The sequence below is a fragment of the Gopherus evgoodei genome, chromosome 4, assembly GCF_007399415.2.
Source record: "Gopherus evgoodei ecotype Sinaloan lineage chromosome 4, rGopEvg1_v1.p, whole genome shotgun sequence".
In the NCBI taxonomy this organism is placed as follows: Eukaryota; Metazoa; Chordata; order Testudines; family Testudinidae; genus Gopherus; species Gopherus evgoodei.
Genome location: NC_044325.1, coordinates 75,540,043 through 75,563,149, shown reverse-complemented (window position 1 = coordinate 75,563,149; position 23,107 = coordinate 75,540,043). Strand labels below are relative to the sequence as shown.

The window sequence follows — 23,107 nt, the reverse complement described above, 5'->3', positions numbered from 1 at the left end:
GATTTATTTATACATACATACATGCATACACATACAGTGCCCAAATGTGTGGTAGGTATATTGCAGATACATATAAGAAGACAATTTATCAAGAGGTGCCAGTGTTGATATGTATGTTTATACAGAGATAGATACTTGTTTCTTCTGATATGTTATTGTTTATACACCATTTTGATATGTTAGCAGCTGGTGCAACATTGTTATATACCAGTAGACAAGCATGGTTTGTGTGTGTTTTTAATGTAGTGTGGTTACATGGAAGACTATATATAGGTGTTCATTGCAGCATTTTTATTTATTGAGAGATGCACAGACAAATGTTGTAGGAGTTGTACTTGTAGCTGTGTGGATGACTGGATTACAGGCAGTCCTCTGACTTACGACATAACTGGTTCCTGAAAATTGCATTGTAAATCAAAACGTTGTCACTTGGAACTGCAATCCACTCTGTTGCGGGATCGAGCGTTGTAAAGTCAAAACCAATTGTTGTAAATCAAATCAGGGTATCAATTCAGAAACGTCCTAAGTCGAATGTCGTAAAGTCAAGGACTGCCTGTATAGCTTTTCTGTAAAGTGGGCAATATATGAATAACAGGCTGATATCCCACCAGATGCAATGGAATGTAATTTTAACTTGGGGTTGTTTTGACCTAATTTCTTTAATGTTGATAAAATAAGTATTAACTATGGTCCACTGATCTCTGATTTTGTGATTTAGATCTGAACTGTCATTTGTACCATATCTTGTATTTTCTTAAGCCACATTGTAAAAGCATGGTTTTCTCAGACGAACTATACCATGTGAACGTTAACATTTTGAACTAGTATTCCTGATGGCTATAAAATCCACTATGGACCTCACCATGCAACTCCAATGTACCTGTTTAGTGCTCCAGAAATGCATTAAATTGATAAAAGAGATTAAGTTTATGGGGCCCATGCCTAACAATGTGAAATATTTGATGATAACCTAAGTCTTTCTGTAAGTTTTTATGCGTGACCAGATTGTTCTGGTCTATAGGCAGGTCCAAAAAACATGTGTGTGGTAAAAGACCTACTCATATCCACTTCAGAAGAGGTTGAGGCTGTTTGTGTTAATTTTGTTGGTGATCACTAAGGTCAGACAAAATGTTATTTTCCACTGGAATTATTTCCATAGCTGGGAGGTTGTGGGGTTTGGGGGATGTTTGCCAAAGATATCCTGGAATTATGATTCCCATTTTTTTTTTTTGTTTTATGTGTGACTTCTTGACTCCAGCATTGTGCAAGGCTCTGTCAGCTTGGTAATTGTCCTTTACATTTGTCTGTTACTCTGAAACTGTTGGTAAGAGTCAGACAGACATCAGCTGCTGTCTGTTTGCCTGGCCCAGCCTGCTGGGGAGAAAGGACTGTAACTGCAGGTGTTTGAGAAAACCAAGCATTTGAAGTTTGCATTGTTTAATCAATAATTGCACAGATGCTTTCTGGCCTAAAAGGCAAAATAGCTGTCCTCATATTCTTTGCTTCCCACATTAGATGAGGGCTCATGTCTGGGAAGCTGAAGATTTGGGGGTGAGGAGGCCTAGTTTCTAGTAAGGTTTGCTGGGCCGATTGTGTGTAAGGGGGCCCAGTAGTGTGTAGCAGGAAAGGACACAGCCAAGCTGAGCAGTGGCTGATGCGGGCTCAGGCATGTGTCTGAAGGTCGCTAGCTGAGAGTTCACCACCCTGCACCACAGCCTGAGCTGTGCCTCTCCGGTCCTTGAGGCTGGGGTGGGGGGTGAGCCTTGGGGCCAGCGCCCCAGCTTCTCTGTGGAGTCTCCAGGGCCACAAGAACGAAGGTAGGGGGAGTATCCACCTGGGCCCTCGTTCCCCTCCGCGGGCCGGCCTGGGGTCACCCACCCCTTTCCGGGTGTCTCCTCTCTCCCGGGAGCGCCCGGAGGAGGAAACGCGGAGCAGGGGGGGGGCAGTAGCTCGGCCGCTTCCCGTTCCGCGGAACCTGGACGCGCCCCCCCCGTGTCCCCCGCGGCCGGGTTATAAAACAGCCGAGGAGGGCCCGCCCCCGCTCTGCGCGCCGGGCTGTCGCGGTGCTGGGCCAGGTCGGGCAGTGGAGGCCGCGGCGGCGGGAAGCAGGTGAGGAGAGCGCCCCCGCCGCGCGGAGCGCGGGATCCCCCGAAGCCCCTCCTGGCCTCCGAGCCCCCGGGCCCGGGGAGAGCGACGCGTGAGCGGCCCCGCGCCCGCCCTGCCCTAGTCCCAGCGTCAGGGCCCAAGTCCTCCCTCCCTGGCGGGAGACCGGCCTCACAGCCAGCGGCCCCCGGAGTGGGGCAGGGTCATGCCCCGGACTCCTGAGGGGCCTTCAGCCTCCCGCTCGCGCCCCGTGCGCTGCCTTGTCCTGACTGAGCGGTTATTGCCATGAGACTGATGGGGAAACTGAGGCTCCGAGAGGGGAAAGGCTCGTCCCGGGTCACACAGTGAGGCACTGGGGGAGTCAGGAATAGAACCCACCAGACCTGGGCTGGCTCCTGTCCCCCTCCTCTCCCCGCCCCCCTATGTGCAGAGAGCACATGGAAACTTCCCAGGATGCATCTAGTGAATCCTCTTCATAACATTGTCCCTAGCACGCTCCCTTCAGCTTTTGAAATGTTCCCCTCCCCAGAGAGGAGTGCCAGGAGGGCACTGCGGGAGATGGGCGCTGGCTAACACGGCAGAGCCTGGTTGTAAGTGCAAAAGGTATCAGCCAGGTGAATCGTGGAAGACCATTCACACGATGCTGCCAGCCCAGGGCTTGTGACAGTCCAATGTCTCCTCACACACACATTGCCTCAGATTTCAGAGTGTTAGTCTGTATCAGCAAAAACAATGAGAAGTCCTTGTGGCACTTTAGAGACTAACAAATTTATTTGGGCATAAATTTCCGTGGGCTAATACCCACTTAATCAGCTGCATGGAGTGAAAAATACAATAAGCAGTATAAATATTATGGCACATGAAAAGATGGGAGTTGCCTTACCCAGTGGAGGGGTCAATGCTAATGAGGCCAATTCAATTAAAATGGAAGTGGCCTATTCCCAACAGTTAGATCTTCTATGCTGAAGGACGATCCCTCACTCTCACAGACCTTGGGAGACCGGCTAGTCCTTGCTTACAGACAACCTTCCAACCTAAAGCAAATACTCACCAGCAACTACACACCACACAGCAGAAACACTAACCAAGGAACCAATCCCTGCAACAAACCCTGTTGCCAACTCTGTCCACATAGCTGTTCAAGGGACAGCATCATAGGACCTAACCACATCAGCCACATCATCAGGGGCTCGTTCACCTGCACATTTACCAATGTGATACATGCCATCATGTGCCAGCAATACCCCTCTGCCATGTACGTTGGCCAAACCGAACAGTCTCTATGCAAAAGAAAAAATGGACACAAATCAGACACCAAGAATTGTAACATTCAAAAACCGGTAGGAGAGTACTTCAGTCTCCCTGGACACTCAATAACAGACTTAAAAGTGGCAATTCTTCAACAAACAAACTTCAAAAGCAGACTGCAATGAGAAACTGCAGAACTGAATGCAATTTGCAAACTGGACACCATCAAATTAAGCCTGAATAAAGACTGGGAGTGGCTGGGTCACTGCAAAAAGTAATTTTCCTTCTGCTGATGCTCACACCTTCTTGTCAACTGTTGGAAATGGGTTATGTCCACCTCGATTGCATTGGCCTCATTAGCACTACAAAAGTAATTTTCCCTCTCTTGATATTCACCCCTTCTTCTCAACTGTTGATAATAGGCCACTTCTACCTTAATTGAATTGGCCTTTTTAGCACTGACCCTCCCAACTTGGTAAGGCAACTCCCATCTTCTCATGTGCTGTAATATTATATGGCTTACTGTATTTTTCACTCCATGCATCTGATGAAATGGGTTTTAGCCCATGAAAGCTTATGCCCAAATAAATTTGTTAGTCTCCTCGTTGTTTCTGCCTCAGATGTACTCTTTCTGCTGGGATTGGATGGTGCATGTGGCATTCACAGTGCCTGATTCACACTTCAGCTCTTTTCTAAACCAGGTCATATGACACCAATAGCAACAGTATGTGTGGGACAGTTCTGGAAACATTCAGGCCATTATACAGAATGGAATCGGTGCTAACTAATCCAATTCCTGGATGTAGACTTCCGGGCTAGAATAGCAGGGTGTGCTGTAGGTCAGAACTGAGGGACATCAGCAGAGCTGGAAGGAGGGTGGGTGGTCAGGACTAGAATAGCGGGGGTCTGCAGGGGACTGTCAGAGCTGTGTGGGCTTCCAGATGGGAATAGCAGAGTGCTGGAAAGTCAGCATTGGGGTGCTATTTGGGGAAGCTTTCACAGTGCCTGCCCAACTATGTTTAGCTATAGTGAGACATCAGTGACATTTATTCACAAACTAAAAATAAACTATACTATGGTCAAAGGATCAGCTTGTACTATATTTTTCATAGAGGCCCCTTGGGATCTGCCGTTGAAATTTTCTACTTTGGAACCTCCTAGATCAAAAGAGGAAAATTGAGTAAAAGGCTTCTCACTTTGGATTCAGGGTAGGGGAAAAGAGCATTAAAATAGCAGACTAAAATTATTTTGTGTTCCAAAATCTATATGTGTGTGTCATGGAAAAGCAGGGAGTGTCCAGCATTTTCAGTTTGCTCATCACCATAGTATCTAGGAACTTGATTCATGGATGTCAATTTGAGTTGACTGAAAAATAATTTTCCCCATGCTTGGTGGCAGAACCTAGTGAAGCCTTGTCCTCTTCAAAAAGCACTGAGCCTGACAAGGGAGCTCATGTAGCAATGTGGGTGCTGCAAAGACAGCTATTGCATTTTGTGCAACTCAGTAGATGTCAAACTTGAGAATTCTGTAGAAACAGGAGATACCCCATTGCTTTAGAAGCCAATAATTTTAATGAAGGCGTAAAGAGCCATTTATTGACCCCCATATCCCTCCCCACAACAGTGCAAGTAAAAAGCCAGTATTACAGAGATGAAGGGTAGTACAGGTATGTCCCAGTTTTAGGCTGTCAGGGCATGTTGCACTCCAACTTTCTGTCTTAAAGCTAGAAGCAATGACAGATCCTACTTTCCTTACTTTGTTTTTTTTAGTGGGGCAGACAGAATGACCCCTGAGAACCAGTCAAAGGACAAGAAGCATGTGAGGATACATGAACATCAGCGAGAGGAAGATGCAAAATCGACTGGGAAGAGGAAGCGAGACCATGGAGAACTGGAGAATGAGCCACAAGCAAAAAGATTGTTTCTGAGAAAAGCAGCCAAGCCCTCAGGGAAAATTGGTAATGTTCCCTCAGATTATCATTCTTTCTGCCAACCAGGCCTTTATAGAATGAAGGGTGTAAACCAAACTTTCAGATCTGGGGTTGAGAGATGTCAAGGAACCAACAGCCTGTTCAAACAGGACTTTTTGGATTGGGTTATGTTTCTAAGTGAGGGGTGGAGATATGTGGGGGCATTATTCTCAGCTGTCATTTGGAAGCTGTACTGAGTGTGTGTGTGTGTGTGTGTGTGTATTTATGTACGTGCATGTGTGCATATGCAGCATTTTTATGAAGGTTGTTGCTTATCTCTCCTAAAACTGATCTCAGCAGAGTGTACATCACTGCCCACTGAGAAGTGACTAAGCTTTGTGGAATTTCAGAAAAACTTCTGCTGCTTCATTTCTGAAGTAGGACAGACCAATATTGGTAACGTGACATTATATAATTCTTCATGCTGTTCCCTAATCAGAAGGTTAGTGTTGTACATCATGCAGTCGAAACCTGCATTTCCATCTGGAGAGCATGCTGTGTTCACTAGCAAGATGCTGCACAGAAGTTGGAGCTAGAGGGCTGCTCTAGGTAGATGGTAAATCTTTCTGCTGACTAGTTCCGTTCTGGCTATAATCTGTTAATTGCACCAGACTGGACTAGTGTTCTCAATAGTCATCTCTCCTTTGTGTGTTTTGTCCTTCAATATGTAACTTTGGGTAAAAAATGTTTCACTTTTTCCCTTCAATGGAGGAGATGAGTGAATATTAGGTCTGGCCTATGCTACACAGTTAGGTCAATATAACTTATACGGCAGCTTGTGTCAGTGTACACACTACAGCCTTGACCTGCCAATGTAAGTGCCCTACCACACTGACATCATAACTCCACATCCAGGAGAGGCCTAGTGCTTATGTCAGTGTAGTTGGGGCAATGCAGTGTCTGTGTATATACTATGTTACTTACATCCACCATTAGCTCTCTTGTCAATTTCATGGCTCCCAGCCCAGCTGCCCCCTGTCCCCTTGGAGAGCTTCTGGCTGGGAGCCAGGGTGAGAATGGATCCTGCTCCTGACTGGGAGACCCGGGTAGCTAGACTCCGCTACCGGCGGGGAACAGGGAGTCAAGAAGCTCCAGGTGGCTTCTGCCCCCTCCCTCTCCCGCATCTAGGAATGTTGGCTGTCTTGTCCCAGCAGGAAGGGGGCAGGGGCAGCCTGAGAAGCCGGGGCAGCTGAACCCTGTTCCCTGGGGATGAGAACTCCTGGGTGGCTCCCCCCCCTTACTCCCAGTGGGGAATGGGGAGCTGAGGTGGGGGTGGGGCAGCCTGCCAGGAGCCCAGGAGCCTGTGGTGCAGCTGTGCTCCTGGCAGGGAGCTACCAGTGGAACTGGGAGACTGGGTGTTTGGTCCCCACACTGCCCCTCTGAGGATGATGGAAGTGCTCCTGGTGAGGATATGCACCACCAACCCAAGGAGGGTAGTGTGGACATGCACCACCACAGTAATTACTGCAGGGGCTGTAAGTTGACCTAATATAGGTCAGCTTAAGTTTTTAGTGTAGACATACTCTTAGTCTTTCCAGTATCAAGGAAATTGTGCAGGCTTACAATTAGAATAAGGACTCTGTGTCTCTTCATGTTCACGGATATCATTTTGAATCCTATAATTTGCTTATGGAATCTTCAGAGTTATTTCCTTTCAGTATTTCTGGAAGATGTCTCTTCTAAGGATCCAGAAACTGTTAGATGGGTAGTTCTCATAATATCTGTATGGTGACGCCCTTGAAGATGGCATCTTTACTATATTTCATAAGCCCCAATTTGTTTGGTATATGACTAAAGTTTGGAGCAGGCACTAATGTGAACAGTGGATATTGAAACAAAGCATCCTGTTTAGAGGAATTCTGCTTATTATAGAGTTAATGGTTAATAAACAAATCTCCTGTAGCTAACGTTACCACATGACTTTCATTATAACTCCAGGTCTGATTTTTAGAGTTGCTAAACCTCTCCAGTTCCAGTGTGCTTCAGTGAGAGTTGTATGTATTCAGTACCTTTGAAAATGAGGCCAATTGTGTTTTCACTTACAGTTTACCTAAAAATATTTTGAGGCTGAGCCTTTCCATTCTGTATCCCAATCTAAAAGGTGAGTTTTAATTTTGACCCAGTTTGGAAAAAGTCCCAGTGGGGAAATAATTTTTGATGCATAGATAATTAAAAAATTATCTAAACTTAAAAATTTGAGACTCTACATGCAACTAGTCCCCAAAGAGGAGTAATTGTGTTGACAGAATAATCCAACTTTTTGAACAATATAAACAATTAAATGAGTTTGGTAAGTTTGAAGTTCCGTAATTGTGTTATGTGGCTTGCAATACACTGCAGAGCTGATTAAAGCCATCAGTAGGTATTTTGCATTTCATTAAGGTTGAGTTTAAAATCTACTGAGATGCAGAGCAGCTGTGCAACCAAATAGTGCTACAGCTGTCTTTGCAGTAGCCCATGTCCCTTCCTGAACTTTCTGGTCAGGCTCAGCTGGGAGAAAGCACAGTGTTGTTGTGAAGTGGATTGAGCTTCATTAGGTTCTGCCACAGAGCATTCCCAGAAGTGATTTTTCAGTCCATAAGAACTTTTAAAAAAATGTTCCTCTCTAACTAAGCGCAAAGACTTAGCAAAGACTAAGCCCAAAAAGGCCTCCACTTAGGCCACGCTTCAGTCATAACCCACTTCTGCTATTGCCCTGCTTAAAAAAGCAAAGTTGGAATTTTCTCACAGTGGGAGTACTGTTTTGTGGGATTTCCTTCTTCCCAAACTCAAAAATGTGTGAAGATCAATTTAAAAAAAAAAAATCTGTATCTATAGATATACTTCCTGACAGGACCCAAGTCTTGAAAAAAGCCTCCCTTCACTTCAAGCAGTGAAAGTCTTTGAGTGTTAAGAATCTGTAAAAATGTGAAGTTATAATGGACGTGCTCTTACACCCATAGCTACAGCAGGTATGATGAGCACCTGCTCTGTGTGTGTGTGTGTGTGTGTGTGTGTGTGTGTGTGTGTGTGTGTGTGTGTGTGTGTGTGTGAAATTCGTAATTTCCAGGCTTCCGTGTTTCATAAAGTAAGGATATTTTTTGTTGTATATAATACTCTGTTTGTTTCTCTCCTCTGTTTTGTATTAATATAGATCCTTACATGAAAATAAGATTTTGGTTTCTTAAGAGATTCATCTGCTCTTCTGCTTTCCCATCTGATGCCTGGATCCGCTGGGATGTTACAGTCCGTTGCTGTGGGGATGTTTAGGTCACACACGTGGGGTTGTTCAGGCTCTCTTTTCACATAGATGTCCCTGATGATTAAGCCTGAAGCACTAGCAAAATACAGAAAACATGCTGTGTTGCTCAGCAGAATTCTCCCTGAACAGAAAGGTTTTCAGGCTATTCTATGAGGCGCCAACAGGTCTTTTATCAAAAACAAAACACATTGAGCCATAGGCAGGCTGTGTGAACTACAGCACAAGCGGGTGGAATATTCTTATTCGGGTGCAGGGGAAGTGGTTTGGAATTCACAATTTGGGAATTTTCAGTTGTAACTGTTAAATTTCTCTCACTTATCTGCTGATCCCAGGTCTGATCTCTCCCCTGCCACTGTGGTTGAGATGCTGATCTCGGGAGTTCCTCTCTCCCTTCATCCCACTCCCCATGTCTTGTTTTCAGGCTCTGTGTCTCTTTGCCATATCAGGGTTATGTATATAGCCTCTAGAAACTCAGGCAAGCCATACCCTGTAAAATCACTATAGCCCTCTCCTTTCCTTTGCTCTGGGATGAATCTTTAACAAGGAGAGACATATTGAGAGGAAACCAGGCAGAGGATTTGTCAGGTTATGAGATGCATTGTGCTTTGCAGGAGGCTACTGCCCCTTACACTCATAGGAACTGCTTGAGGTCCTTTCTCTTGTGGCTAGAGATCACTTCTGGATTCAGCACCAAATACAGCCATCCTCCCCAGTATAGTGTAGTGAATGAGCATGACGTGCATTCGCTTGTCTGTGTCAGTAAGTTTCCCTGATTTGCTGTCTGGCAGGCTGGGCTGAAGGCGGTTCCATGTTCGGAAACTCAGGGGTGCTCTTCCATCAGGTGGAGAGGCAATGCAGCATCATCCACTACATCTACCAGAACATGCTTGGTGGCTCTATTCGAGCACAGCTCAGGCAGGTGAGAGTGTCTGCTTCTCATTCTACTGGACAGCTGAGCTCTCAGTTTCCCGTAAAAATGACAATGATAGCTTGAACACACATCAGGGAGCTTCATCCAGGGCTCATGGTTTCCTTGCCTTTAAAATGACCAAAAATCTTACAGTACTGTGCTGATAGTGTGATTCGCCATCACATATCTCCCCTAGTCCATACAAAATGCAACTGCTGAGATCATTTTCCTTGTTCATCAGTGACACGTAAGTCCCTGCTTTGAATCCCTCTACTAATTCTCTGCTCTCCTGCATTAAAAGTAAGCTTGTTCTATCAGTTGATGCCCGGCACAATATTGCTTCCACCTACTTATCTGACGTAGTCCTATATCATGTTGACCCCACTTGCTCCATTCTGCTAATAATGCCAGTCTCAATGTCCATTTGTTAACTTCTCTCACAGTCATCTCTACACCGTTTTCCGTGTTTCCCCAGGATATGTAATGCCTTCCTTGAACTGGTTTTTGAAGCCGTAATTCTCCACTCATTCAATCCTTCCTTAAGGATTAACTTCTCCTGTAATGCTCACAAAGAGTAAATCAACCAGGATAGGTTTATTTTCTAGGTCATTTGTGTTTTATACTTTTGATTTAAAAATTCATCCAGTCTGTACACTTGCTTTAGCTAAATAACCACATGATTTTGTAACTGTCTTGCCTTCCCCACCCAGCCCCGTTTCTGTTAGCCTTATGTCTTATTGTGTCATGTTTTGTAAGCACTTTGGAAGAAGGACAGTGTCTTTACGTCTCTGGATGAAGCATAACATATCTGGGTGCTCAGTAAATACATAACAGGAGGAAATGTGGTTGTTGGAGTCTGTTCCTGTGAGGAGAGCATGTCCATCTGCCATGTTAGTGTGATGATACCAGTTATCCTCCCCCCTTAGCCAGCCCAGAGGGCTCAGCTCCCTTTACAGATCTAGAGAGTTTTTTCTCCCACTGCTTTGTCACGGGGGGTATTTGTGGCTTGGGTATATTTGAGTATTTGTGGCTTGGGTATATTTGTTTGGAGTGGCCTGTCTTCCATGGGGCTTTGTGCTCCCATCCATTGCTCAGCTAAGTCCAGAGAGGGAAGCAGCATCTTGATGTGAACACCCTAATACAGGAGTAACTGTTCACCCTGCTAAAAGGATAGGAGCCAAGGCCCATTCAGATCAGGAAAGAAATCTGAATGACCCCATCACTACCAGTTTGACTTGTGTTTATGGTACAAGATAGGGCAGACAACAACCCTATAGATCTGCCCACTTGACAGTAAACTCCACTGTGAGAGTGAAGAAAGCTCGGCTGAGTTTCTCCCTGATATTCCCAGGGATCAGCCTGGCTTTGCTAACTCCCTGGGAAGTGTGTGTAGAAGGGTGTGCATACAAAGTCTGTAAGCATTTTTGGAGAGATTCAGAGACCTACTTCCAACTTTGTGGACACCCCAATCTCTCATTTTCTTCGTAACAGTGTCTCCAGCTTCCTTTTGTGCGTTCTCTTACTTCATACCGCCTCTTCCGAACAGCGAATCCCTTTGACAGGAGAGTGACATGTCTGGAGTGGCATCCAACTCACCCCAGCACTGTGGCTGTGGGATCCAAAGGCGGAGACATCATCCTGTGGGACTATGAAGTACTGAATAAAACCTGTTTCATAAAAGGGGTAAGTCACTAAGTGTGTGGGCTGGGCAGGAGGATAGGACTGGAACAGCGCGGAGTGCTGCAGCTCATTATTGAGATGCAGTGTGAGAACTGTGAGGGGCCCAGGACATGAATAGCAGCAGGTACTATCCTGATCTTACAGGACTGAGATGCAGTGGTGGATCTGTGTGTGAGGCCCCGGACTGGCAGTGTGGGGGTTGCAGGTCAGAACTGAGGTTTGTTTGTAGAATTTATGGTGAAGTTTCCTCAGGTTATATGCTTGGGTGGAGGATGGGTTGGGGATTGGTGAGACATTTTAGTGGGACAATGAAGAAAAAAGGAAATCTAAAAGAAGTGTGCAGAGAGGGTTTATTTATTCTAGGCTTGAATCTCCCCCTCTTCACCTTCTTGTTCTGTGTCAGATGAGGAAGCATCTTTTTGAGTGGAAGAAAGGAAAATCCCTTCTGGTAAAGTGAAGGAGTGACGTTGAGTGACTCCCTGTGACTTTGAATGGTTTGCATGCCCATCTCATTCCAATCCCAGTTCTATATGGGCTCATAGTCTTCACATCAGCACCTGTGGCTCTTTAGCTTAACAAATGAGTACAGATTGGAAAGAGGATGATCATCCTCGGAAGACTCCTAGGTCCCATTCCTGGTTGCCTTGTGCTCTTTTTTGTGTAGCATGGTGACGGCCAGCCAGGGATCGCATTGCCCTGGAACTGCAGGAACTGTACTTTTCTCCCCAGTCAGGTCACCTGCTCAGCCAAGACATGACTTGTAGAGATGAAGGTTGCCTTTGTCTCTTGAGAGGCCAAGGCTTGTGTCAGTGTTGATGTTGGAGACACAGTGGTGAATACAAATTTGCAGAAGTGACTTTCCTCCTTCCCCATCACTTAGTGATTTTTCTTCTTTGTTCATCCCCTTCATTGTAGATGGGAGCTGGAGGGGCCATCACAGGAATGAAGTTTAACCCTTTTAATCCTAGTCAGCTGTACACATCATCAATTGCTGGCACTACCACCCTCCAGGATTTTACTGGCAATACACTCCGGGTCTTCACCAGCACCGAGAACTGGGAGTAAGAAACACAGCAATTTTGTGGGCTTTTGCCTCCTGCTGGCAGTGGCAGCACAGGGAGGGGGAGCTTTACTTGTTTCTGAAACATGAGAGCTGCCTCTCTGCTCCCCTCCACATCCACCTCCTCTCAATTCCAGAATCTGTGTCTTTCGAAAGCCTGTCTCTCTTATTTTTCCTGTTAAGGGTGTAGGAGGAGGGAAAAGAATACTGACTTTTTGGTTGCCCCAAAGAAGGGACTCTTCTTCCATTTTTACTCCTTTCTATTAGTTTTGGAGGGCACCAATAGAATTCCTCAATTTTGTGCCTTTACGTGGCTTGGTGTCATTGTGACCTTTTAACCTCTGAGCTGTTGGCTGTGCTGCTCTCACTAGCCACAGGGTCTCTGTAGAGTCATCTGAGGAGTTCCTGTAGTACTCCTGCAAGCCCTGTTGGCATAGAAAGTCAGAGGATAGTCCTAGGAATGAGCCTGTAGCATCAGCATGCCAGTTCCACTTTGCTCTCTTTTTCTTTCCCTGCCTGCCTCCTGCCAGTAGCATGTTTCCCAAGTGTCTACTCCAGCTGCAGTCCTTTCTTGGGAAGAGGGTGAACCCAAACTGGAGAGGTCCATTGGGATAGTTCATTGCAGCCATGCTGGAGATCCAGATTTAGCATTCAGGTGACTCCCTGGAACAGCAGGGGCCTGGAGGAAAAGACATGCTCTGTCCTTGGGGTGGGAGAGCCTCATGTTCCTGTCATATTTGCTGCTGATCAAGATGAAGACGACTAGGTCTGAAGGGGAGGTCACTCCAGTTTCCATTGGTTAGGTCAGGGTTTATGGAGGAGTCTTGTTTTTTTCAGGGGCTTCTTGAAAGTCAGTATTGAGGATGAGGTCTTGGTACATGGTGACTTTCTGGGAAGCAGGTGAAATGCACCGCCTATCAGAGGGTTTTGTGTCTCCTGGTTAGCCCCATCTCTTTTCGCTCTCTGTTGGTGTGTGAGGATTCCCCCTGTTGGCTCAGTAGAAACAGGCTGGGGATGGTTCCTGGGATAGGATTCCTTTGCCTCCCTTGCCATGCAATCAGCAGTGGGGATTTCTCCCTGCACAGCTCTCTTCCTGCCTGCTTGCACCTTGGGAAAGACCAAACATGACACACTGGAAGCTGCTGCAGGGACTCTGTGGAGGAAGACCCTACAGGAAGAATGTGGTGCAGGTTGTGTTTGGGGTTTTGTATGTTTCTGCATGGAATGTTGCTTGTGTTCTTGCCCTTCCAGGCCCAGTGGTGGTTCAGGTTGTGGTTACCACATTCCATAGTATGAGCTAGAGAAAACTGTGCTGCTTGAGGGGACTTTACTTTGTTTTGGAAGACAGATGGTAGAACCTGCAAGCCCAAAACATTTGTATTCTCAGGCTATGTCTACACTATTGCGGGATTGATGCTGCTGTGATCAATGCACCGGGAGTCAATTTAGTGGGTCTAGTGAAAGCCTGCTAAATCGACAGCAGAGCCTTCTCTGGTCGACTCCAGTACTTCACCGGAAACAAGAGGAGTAAGACAAGTCTACGGGAGAGCATCTCCCATCGACCCAGCATGGTGTGGACACCACAATAAGTTGGCCTAAGCTATATCAACTCCAGCTAATTTAAGTCGACTTATTGCGGTAGTGTAGACATAGCCTCAATTTAATAACAGACTAGATAAAATGTGACTCTTTAGTGCCACTCTTGTTGGGAAACAGACTCCATGAACTTGGTGTATCTCAGCTATGGAGTGAGGGGTTCACTTCCAGGTGGTTGGCATTCTGCCATGTCCCTCCCTTCCCCAATAACATTGGTGCCCCTTCTCTTTGTCTGTGTGTTCCAGAAAGGGCCAGGAGACTCCCTTGGAGGCATGAAATTCAGCCCATTTGAGGCAGTGAAGCTTTATGTGGCATCAGGGGATGGCACCCTTAGTCTGCAGCATCTGGAAGGCAATGCGGCGCAGGTGATCTCCCGCACCCCAGGCTGTGGCCATGAGTACCATGATGTTTGGTGAGAAGGGGCAGGCAGGGTTGTGCCTCTGCTCCATGCTATTTATACTGTAGTCCCTCTTCTTCTCTTTGATGTCACCTTCCTCTGCTAGGACTAGGCATATTTGCTGGAGCTGTCAGTGAGCTCAGTGTTGTGTGATACAGGGGCAGGCATGTAGTCCTGCTCCAAGGGTTTGGCAAGCTCAGGACAATTAGACTCCTACCGTTCCAGTGCATGATGGGTAATATAGTTTTTGGCATCTTTTGGACAGCAGCAGCCTTGGGTGTGTACTTTTCCTTTAAAAGGGTGCCGGTGAGGAGAAGAGCAAGGTGCTAGATGGTCAGGCCAGTGTTCTGTCTGACATGAGCTGGGCTAAGCTTATAGGGCAGGTTAAACCAAATAACATTTATGCAGAAACATGTGTAATCCTATTGTGATAACTCCGCTACCCCTTTAGAGGTGGGGGTTGGGTTTTCAGGCTTGCCACCCTGACTCCAGGGCTTTGAATTCCAGTGTGAAAATCCCCTGTAGGGCAAAGCTTTGCAAAGAAATCCTTGCATGTCAGAGAATTCACCCTTCTCCTCACTCAGTATAGTCTGGGTTGGGGCACTATGCCACCAAACACCTGGGTTTGATTTAGTTCCTGGAGTGCTCTGTTGGGGGAGCTTTAGACTTGAAATTTTCCAGTCCAGAGTCTGCAGCAACTCCCTGCAGCTTCTTCACCCGTGTGGGAAAGCTCATTTTAAATCAATTTCTGCACATTGTGTAAAAGTCTCAGGTGTGGTCCTGATCTTTCCCAAGCTGTCTCTGTATGCAGGTGGGAAGTGGCCACTCAGCCTCAGTTACGTCCTACTGCCCCAGCATGTTCCTGCTATCTAAAGCTTACTTGGCAAATAACTCAGAAGTGATGTCACATCAGTCACCAACCCAAAGCTACCTTGATGGACTCTGCCCCTGGACTGATGGTTGAAGTCCCACTCCACCACATGGGAGACCCAGTTCTGAGTCAGTTGCAGTCTCTCTCTATAGAGAGGCAGGGACAGGCTATACACAGGGGTTCCCCTCCCAAAACCTGTCTGCAGGAATTGGTGCTGATCTATGTATCTTTTCTTCTAGTTTCTGGTACTGCAGTGTTGATGTGTCTGCGAGCTGCCGGACCGTGGTGACAGGTGATAACGTGGGTAATGTGGTCCTGCTCAGCACTGGTGGTGAAGAGGTTTGTATGGCTCCTCTCATATTCCCTGCCTCACACTCTCCCCTTTCCAGGGACCCTGATGGTTTGTTTGTTCTTTGCCCATGTCTGTCTTGGGAGCAGGATCCCTAGAAAGAGGAGCATGCATCCTGAACCTCAAGGGATGTGAATCCACCCAGTATCTGCCAGATGGTGCTCCCTGCCCTTCTGCAGTGCACTAGAAACTGCCTGTCCTTCCTCCCAAGATGGGGATCACACACCAGTAATCTCTCAGAGTGATTCCAAGTTAAGGACCACATCATGGGATCTGCCTGCATTGAAAGTGTCTGATTACTCAGGAGAGCAGAATTTATGACATCCTGAAGGTGTCAGTTCCCCCTAGCAATGAACACATTCCAGAAACCTCTTTGGAAAAATGGGAGTGTCATAGAGGTGTGATCTGACAGAACCACTTCCTCCCCAAGGCTCGTCACAAGCTGGATCAAAGTCCTTGGCATTCCCAACTCCAAATCCCAGCCTCAGCCTCTATCATTTCCCCCCTTAGTCGTCTCTTTTCCAAGCTGAAAAATCCCAGTGTTATTAATCTCTCCTCATATGGAAGCTGTTCCATACCCCTAATCATTTTTGTTGCCCTTTTCTGTACCTTTTCCAATTCCAATATATCTTTTTTGAGATGTGGTGACCAGATCTGCACACAATATTCAAGACATGGGCATACCATAGATTTATATAGAGGCAATATATTTTCTGTCTTATTATCTATCCCTTTCTTAATGATTCCCAACAATCTGTTAACTTTTTTGACTGCTGCTGCATATTGAATGGATGTTTTCAGAGAACTATCCACAATGATTCCAAGATCTCTTTCTTGAGTAGTAACAGCTAATTTAGAGCCCATTGTTTTGTATGTATAGTTGGGATTATGTTTTCAATGTGCATTATTTTGCATTTATCAACATTGACTTTCATCTGCCATCTTGTTGCCCAGTCACCCAGTTTTGTGTGATCCCTTTGTAGCTCTTCACAGTTTGGTTTGGATTTAACGATCCTGAATAATTTTGCATCGTCTGCAAATTTTGCCACATCATTGTTTACCTCTTTTTCCAGATAATTTATGAATATGGTGAACAGCACTGGTCCCAGTACAGATCCCTGGGAGACACCACTATTTATCTCTCTCCATTCTGAAAACTGATCATTTATTCCTACCCTTGTTTCCTATCTTTTAACCAGTCACTGATCCATGAGAGGACCCTGCCCTCTTATCCCATGACAGCTTACTTTGTTTAAGAACCTTTAGTGAGGGACCTTGTCTAAGGCTTTCTGAAGTTTGGGGTATGTCAGAAACTGAAAATGCAGCCTCATATAGATGAGTCTGATCTCCATGCTGTGGGGTTTGCAGTACTGGCTGTAGCCAGACTGCACCATGCTCTAGGGTCAAGGCTTGCAGTGCTAACAAGCTCTACTACCTGCCCCAAAACCTTTGGATAAATGGGGTGGTACAGTATGCAAGTTAAGGAGTGGTCAGAGCTCCACCGTCTAAATCTCTCAGGCTCTCTGTACCAGAGCAGTGCTGGAAGTTTTTCATGTGGCATGGATTGCACCTGCTTGCTGTTAGCTGTCGCACACATCTCACCTTGTTTCCCTCCACTGCAGATTTGGAAGCTGAAATTACATAAGAAGAAAGTGACTCATGTGGAGTTTAACTCGTGCTGTGATTGGCTCCTGGCTACAGCTTCTGTGGACCAGACAGTCAAAATCTGGGACCTGAGAAACATCAAAGACAAGTCAAGTTTCCTTCATGTGCTGCCTCATGACAAACCTGTCAATGCTGGTAGGTCAGTGAGGTAGGACTCTCTCTCTGCTCTGTGCCCACCAATCTACCCATGTATTCTGTGTTTCTGTCTGTCCCTTTTGGTCTTTTTTGGCATGTGTCCATCAGGGGTTTTCTGTGCCTCACTTTCCCTCACACAAATGTGTGTCAATCCTGTTTCTTTCATATTCTTCAGTGTGTGTCTATTAAAAAATGAAATCATTTTGGAGCAAGCCTGAGTTTGAACAGTTTAAAATTGTTCAGTTTTTAAATTCAAACACTGAACATAAACTTTATCTGAAAGTCTTGTACGAAAGTGTTGGTGTCACCCTTAACACCTCCTCATTGGCTTCTGGCTAATTCATCCTGAACTATTGCTGATGATAGAGGGATACTTAAAGATTCCAAGGCCAGAAGGAACCATTGTGATCATCTAGTCTAGGGTGGGCAAACTTTTTGGCCCGAGGGCCACATTGGGATTATGAAACGGTATGGAGGGCCGGTAGGGAAGGCGGTGCCTCCCTAAACAGCCTGGCCCCCACCCCCTATCCGCCCCCTCCCACTTCCAGCCCCCCCGCTCCTTGTCCCCTGACCGCGCCCTTCTGGGATCGCCCCCTATCCAACCCCTCCCCCCCTGCTCCCTGTCCCGATTGCCCCAACCCTTATCCACACATCTGCCTCCTGACAGGCCCCCCGGGTCTCCCACGCCTATCCAACCCCCCCATTCCCCATCCCCTGACTGCCCCTCCCCCCCCAAACCTCCACCCCATCCAACTGCTCCCTGTCCCCTGACTTACCCCCAGGGCCCCCCCTCCCCTAACTGCACCCTGGGGACCCAACCCCTATCCAACCGCTCCCTGTCCTCTGACTGCCCCCCAGAACTCCCCCTTATCCAACCGCACTGCTCCCTGCCCCCTTACTTTGCCGCTCAGAGCAGGAGGAGTGGCTTATTGGAAAGCCTTGGAGGTCGGTGGGTGCAAGCTGTGCAACCTGGCAGGAGTGGCAGGCCAGAGTGCTCCCTGCATGGCAGCGTGGCTGCGGGGGAGGAGGGAAAGCAGTGGAGGGGCCGGGGGCTAGCCTCCCTGGTCGGGAGCTCAGGGGCCAGGCAGGATGGTCCTGTGGGCCGGCTGTGGCCCACGGGCCATAGTTTGCCCAACCTCTGATCTAGTCTGACCTTGTCTAACACAGGCCATTAGAACTGCCCCAAAATAATTCCTAGAGCAGAGTTTTTTTGAAAAAACATCCTGTTGTGATTTAAAAATTGCCAGTGATGGTGAATCTACCATGACCCTTGGTAAATTTGTTCCAATGGTTAATTATCCTCACTGTAAAAAAATGTATGCCTTATTTCCAGTCTGAATTTGTCTAGCTTCCAGCCATTGGATTGGATTATGCCTTTCTCTGCTAGATTGAAGAGCCCATTATCAAATATTTGTTCTCCGTGTAGGTACTTATAGACTGTAATAAGTCATGGTTTAATCTTCTCTTTAAGATAAACTGATTGAGGTCCTTGAGTATATCACTACAAGGTTTCTAATCTTTAAATATGCTCATGGGTCTTCTCTCAATCCACTCTAACGTAACTTAAATGTGCTGTCGTCCTGTTTAATAAAATGTCTGTTCTCAGTGGCTCAATCCTCTGCAATTCCTGGGGAGCTGCCCTTGAGAGCTTAATGTGAAAACACGGACGTTTGCTGGGGATAGAGTGTGGAATTTGTTGGGGCAGATACTCCTGATCATTTTGTGCTGAAGTTCCTTTGGTAAAAACAGGGACTAGGAATCAAGATTCCTTTGGTTCTGTTCCCAACATTGGAGGGATGGTGTCTGCTGTGTTCTGTTTCCAGTTCTTTCACTGGCTTACTATGTGACTTTGAGTGAGTTCTTTTCCCATTCACTGTCTTTTTTCCCCATCTGTATAATGGGGATGATGATACTTCCCTGGCATCCAGGGATTGTAAACTTCAGTTTAATATTTGTAAAGATCTTTGAGTTCCTTGGAAAAAAGGGGCTAGAGAGGGACAGAGTCTTGTTCCTTGGGGCACGTGGCTCTTTTAAAATAACTATTTAGGAAGTTGTAACGTGCTTACAAATTAGGGGCATGTGTTGTTTACCTCTTCTTTGTCTATGGCCACAGGATTGTGATCTTCTGTATGCTTAATTGCCCTTTTCCCAGCTTATTTCAGCCCAACGGATGGTGCTAAACTCCTGACCACAGACCAGCATAGTGAGATCCGAGTCTATTCCTCTTCAGATTGGACCAAACCACAGCATCTGATCCCACATCCACATCGGCAGTTCCAGCACCTCACACCTATCAAGGTGAGGTAGGAAGGCGCAGTCTAATATCACAGCAGATGCCAGTAGCAAGCTGGAAAAAGCTTTGGTACAATTTCTTTTCAGAATAGGGCACTGCTGTGGGAAAGCTCACACTCCTGGAGTCACAGCTCTTTCTGATTCATATCAGTCTTTAGCTGTGTTCCTCTGGAGTTGTTTACCACTGTCCATCTGCTTTATGTCTAGGCAACATGGCACCCTCGTTATGACCTCATTGTGGCTGGTCGCTACCCAGACCCTAAGTTCCCAGGATACACAGTGGATGAACTGCGAACTGTTGATATATTTGATGGAAACACTGGGGAGATGGTGTGCCAGCTCCACGACCCAAATGCATCTGGCATTATCTCGGTGAGCTTGGGCGCTGGCGTTGAAAGGGCCCTTGTGCCCTTAACTGTAGCCAAGACCTGAGTATCAGGGAGATCACACGATAGGAACAAGACCCAAAATCTCCTAACACAGGCTCACACTCATACTGGAAGAGGCATCCTGGCAGGATGCTGTGCAGGGAACAGTCTGTATACTGGCCATGCGAAAGAGTGCCTCAGAGAGGTTGGCTGTGACAACTAATATGTGTGAACAGCTTCTTGGGGGTGGAAGTCTCCTGAGAGTGAATCCAGGGTTGGACATGTGAGGAGTCACCTGGGTTGCTGCTTCTCCATCCGTTAGTTGGTCCTTTCCTGGCCATGTGCATAGGAGTTGCTGTGAAATACAATCATGTCCCAGGGAGGAAGTAACTTATGTTAGCATGATGCCAGCTCTCACGTCACATCCAGCCCACCAGCAGCTTCTGAGCAGAAAGTGACATCCCAGGTTCAGTAGCACACTGAGCTCCCACAGGGCTGACTCCCCTACAGGATCAGACTGAGGAGAAGCTGAGCAGAGCAGGAAGACTGAACCTGATTCTCCTCATTTTTATACCAGTGTTAATACTGCTTACTCCACTGATATCAGTGGAGTTATCCCTGATTTACACCAACATGAGAGGAGGATCCAGCCTGCTCACTCCCAACCTGCAGCAGAGAGGGGTTGTAAAGCCATGCTGGCCAGCTCCCTGACACCTGCAGCTCTTAGCAGTGGGGGTGTTGGGTCATGCCAACCAAGGGCAGCTGATCTTTGCAGAACAGTTCCATGTTCAGTTGTGGGCCTTTTTGTGGTGTACTTTATGGGAATGTTCTAGTTCCCAAATTGTCTGATGGTGTTACATAAGCATTGAAGCTGATAGTTTGTCAATATGTTTACATTTGCAGCTCAATAAGTTTAACCCTATGGGAGATACACTGGCTTCTGGTATGGGTAAGTAGGCTTCTGGCTCTCTGTGCTTATTTTATTATTGGGGCAGCTGGACAGCATGGGTTCTGGTCTCAGAAAAGGGTAGACTGGCTTCTCCAGAAGCCATATGCTGAAAGTGATGTACTCCTGAGTTCTAAACCTAGTTCTGTCATTGATACTCCCTGAGACTGAGTTTTCTTCTCTGTAAAATAAGTTAATACCCTATCCTCTTATCTCCAAACTCTAGTGTCCCCAAGATTAATCCATGGTTTGTAAAGCATTTTGAAAACATCCACTAAAATGTGCAGTGTGGCAATTAACTTCAAGGGAAAGCAGCCTCCCTAGGAGGAGAGGGTGTTGCTGCCATCTATCGGCTGTATGGCAATGCTGCAAGAAGCGAGATAAAAAAAGTCCCTGCCCTTTGCCCTCTACTGCTGGTCTCACTGGCCTTTGCCTGACTTCTTTTGGGTTATTGCACATGTACATGCTTTATATCCAAAGAGGCCCTGCCGTTCTTGGGCCCCCTAGGATCTGGGGAAGCTGGCCATATTGAGGTCTGATTGCAGAATCTTTGGTAGAAGTTTTCTTTCCACGGAAATTGTGGGGCAAGGGAATTAATTGATCATGCCCCTTAATTGCCAGTTATTGCTCAAAAAGTTTCCATGACCATATGGCTAAAAGGTACATGATTGCTACAATAGGACTATGTGGAGGCAATGTCAGGAAGAAATGGTTTACACCAGGGATTCTTAAACTGGGGGTCGGGAGGTTATTACATGGGTGTTGCAAGCTGTCAGCCTCCATCTCAAGCCCCATTTTGCATCCAGCATTTATAATGGTGTTAAATGTTTTTAATTTATAAGGGGGTTACACTCAAGAGGCTTGCTGTGTGAAAGGGGTCACCAGTACAAAAGTTTAACTACTGGTTTACACAATCCTTAATGACAGGACATGGCTAGAAAAATACTTTCTTTTTTGAGCAGTAGCTGAATGTTGTATTTAATTGGTATAGACAGTGATTCCCCCATTAGAAACTATGTCTGCTGCAGAATTTCTGAGTGTTGAATTTTTTCCCCATAGGCTTTAACATCCTGATCTGGAGCCGGGAAGAGATGGTGACCAAGAAGCAGGAGCATCTCTTGAAAGCTATGACAGAGCAGGGAATGGGAAGCAGGAGCTTGTCCAGGCATGGGCTGCAGAAGCAGTCAAACCCAAGGGCAAGCAAACTCAAAACGGAGCTGCTTGCTCTGGAACTAGAGGGGACTAAAACAAAGGGCAAAGATCCTAAATCACAGGGCAGGAAGCGGAAGGATCTGGAGGATTGAGCAGATACCTCCAGACTTTCTAGATCATGCTGGACAAAGCCAGCTTTGGCACAGTGGGCAACATCTACCCTGAGGGGAACCCAGCCTTCTGCTTTGTCCTTCCTTGCTGGGTAGGAAGTTGCTGCTTGTACTCTCTGCTTTCCCCTCTAGAGGGTAGTGTCATTGCTCAGCTCCTCTGTGTGGGTGACACATTTTATCAAGCACTATGGGAGCCTGAATGTCAGCATGCCCTGTGCTGGCATTCATTTGATGGAACCACAAAAAGCAGCATTATGCTTATGTGTGATTCTTGTTCTTTAATTATGTGTCAGGGATATGAGGTCAACGTGGGAGCAGCCAGGGCTGAGCTGGACCTCTGCTGATGCTGTAGTTTATATCTTCAGAGCGTTAGTCTCTCTCATACAGTGTACCAGCCAGCCATGTTTTCAGTCTTGTACTCCAAAATGTGGGGATAAGTGTTCCTAAAGTGGAACCTGAGGTCTTCCCTACCCCCCTTCTCATATAGCTGTATCTCAGGGCTGCTGTTAACCTACAAGTTTTTATGTTTGAAAGTTAGCCTGTTTACAGTGCTGCCTGGAGCATAGGTGGAGTATCTGCCCTCCCCAACGCTCAGGCCCCACTGGGAGGCTTTGTTAATTTCATGGTTTTTATAATATTCAAGTGTTAATAAAGTTTTGTACAAAACAGGCTTGCTTCACTGGGAGAGTTGCCACCTCAGGGGGTTTGATGAATGGCCTGTTCTGAGGGGCGCTTAAGCCCACCCCAGCAGGAGTTGACAGCTAGCAGACTGCTGGGGGCCATATGTGCTAATGTTGCTCCTACAAAAGGCTCTTGTGAAATGAGATGAATCCACTTACAAACTGAAATATCTGCTTTTTGCAGAGTAGCAGGAGACAAAAATAATATGAAGAGAATCATAAAACATATGGAAATGACCTTTACTCTTTGCCTGTTTTGGTTGGAGTTGTTCATA

At 46.5% G+C, this 23,107-nt stretch overlaps 1 protein-coding gene across 5 annotated transcripts; it reads left to right on the top strand.

Annotated features, from left to right (window-relative positions):
• The first annotated feature begins 1,673 nt into the window (after nt 1-1,673).
• On the top strand, nt 1,674-22,820 carry DDB2 (damage specific DNA binding protein 2). Of its 5 annotated transcripts, none has more exons than XM_030559881.1 (11): nt 1,674-1,817; nt 5,121-5,308; nt 9,350-9,480; nt 10,963-11,154; nt 14,053-14,219; nt 15,315-15,414; nt 17,047-17,224; nt 19,377-19,522; nt 19,724-19,888; nt 20,788-20,833; nt 21,890-22,820. In XM_030559881.1, the coding sequence occupies exons 2-11, from the start codon at nt 5,134-5,136 to the stop codon at nt 22,132-22,134; spliced, it is 1,545 nt and encodes a 514-aa protein (XP_030415741.1). In that variant the 5' UTR covers nt 1,674-1,817; nt 5,121-5,133; the 3' UTR covers nt 22,135-22,820. The 5 variants fall into 5 exon arrangements, with proteins under 5 accessions (XP_030415741.1, XP_030415740.1, XP_030415744.1 ...); XM_030559880.1 differs by lacking the exon at nt 1,674-1,817 and adding an exon at nt 2,032-2,109; XM_030559884.1 differs by lacking the exon at nt 1,674-1,817 and adding an exon at nt 5,621-5,716 and having other exon boundaries at nt 5,217-5,308; nt 11,018-11,154.
• The last annotated feature ends 287 nt before the right edge of the window (nt 22,821-23,107 follow it).

Coding starts and splice junctions, on each gene's coding strand:
- DDB2 (XM_030559881.1), top strand. CDS start 5,134: ATGACCCCTGAGAACCAGTCAAAGGACAAGAAGCATGTGAGGATACAT. Junction 14,220..15,314: donor CATGAGTACCATGATGTTTG/GTGAGAAGGGGC, acceptor CTTTTCTTCTAG/TTTCTGGTACTGCAGTGTTG. Junction 19,889..20,787: donor ATGCATCTGGCATTATCTCG/GTGAGCTTGGGC, acceptor TTACATTTGCAG/CTCAATAAGTTTAACCCTAT.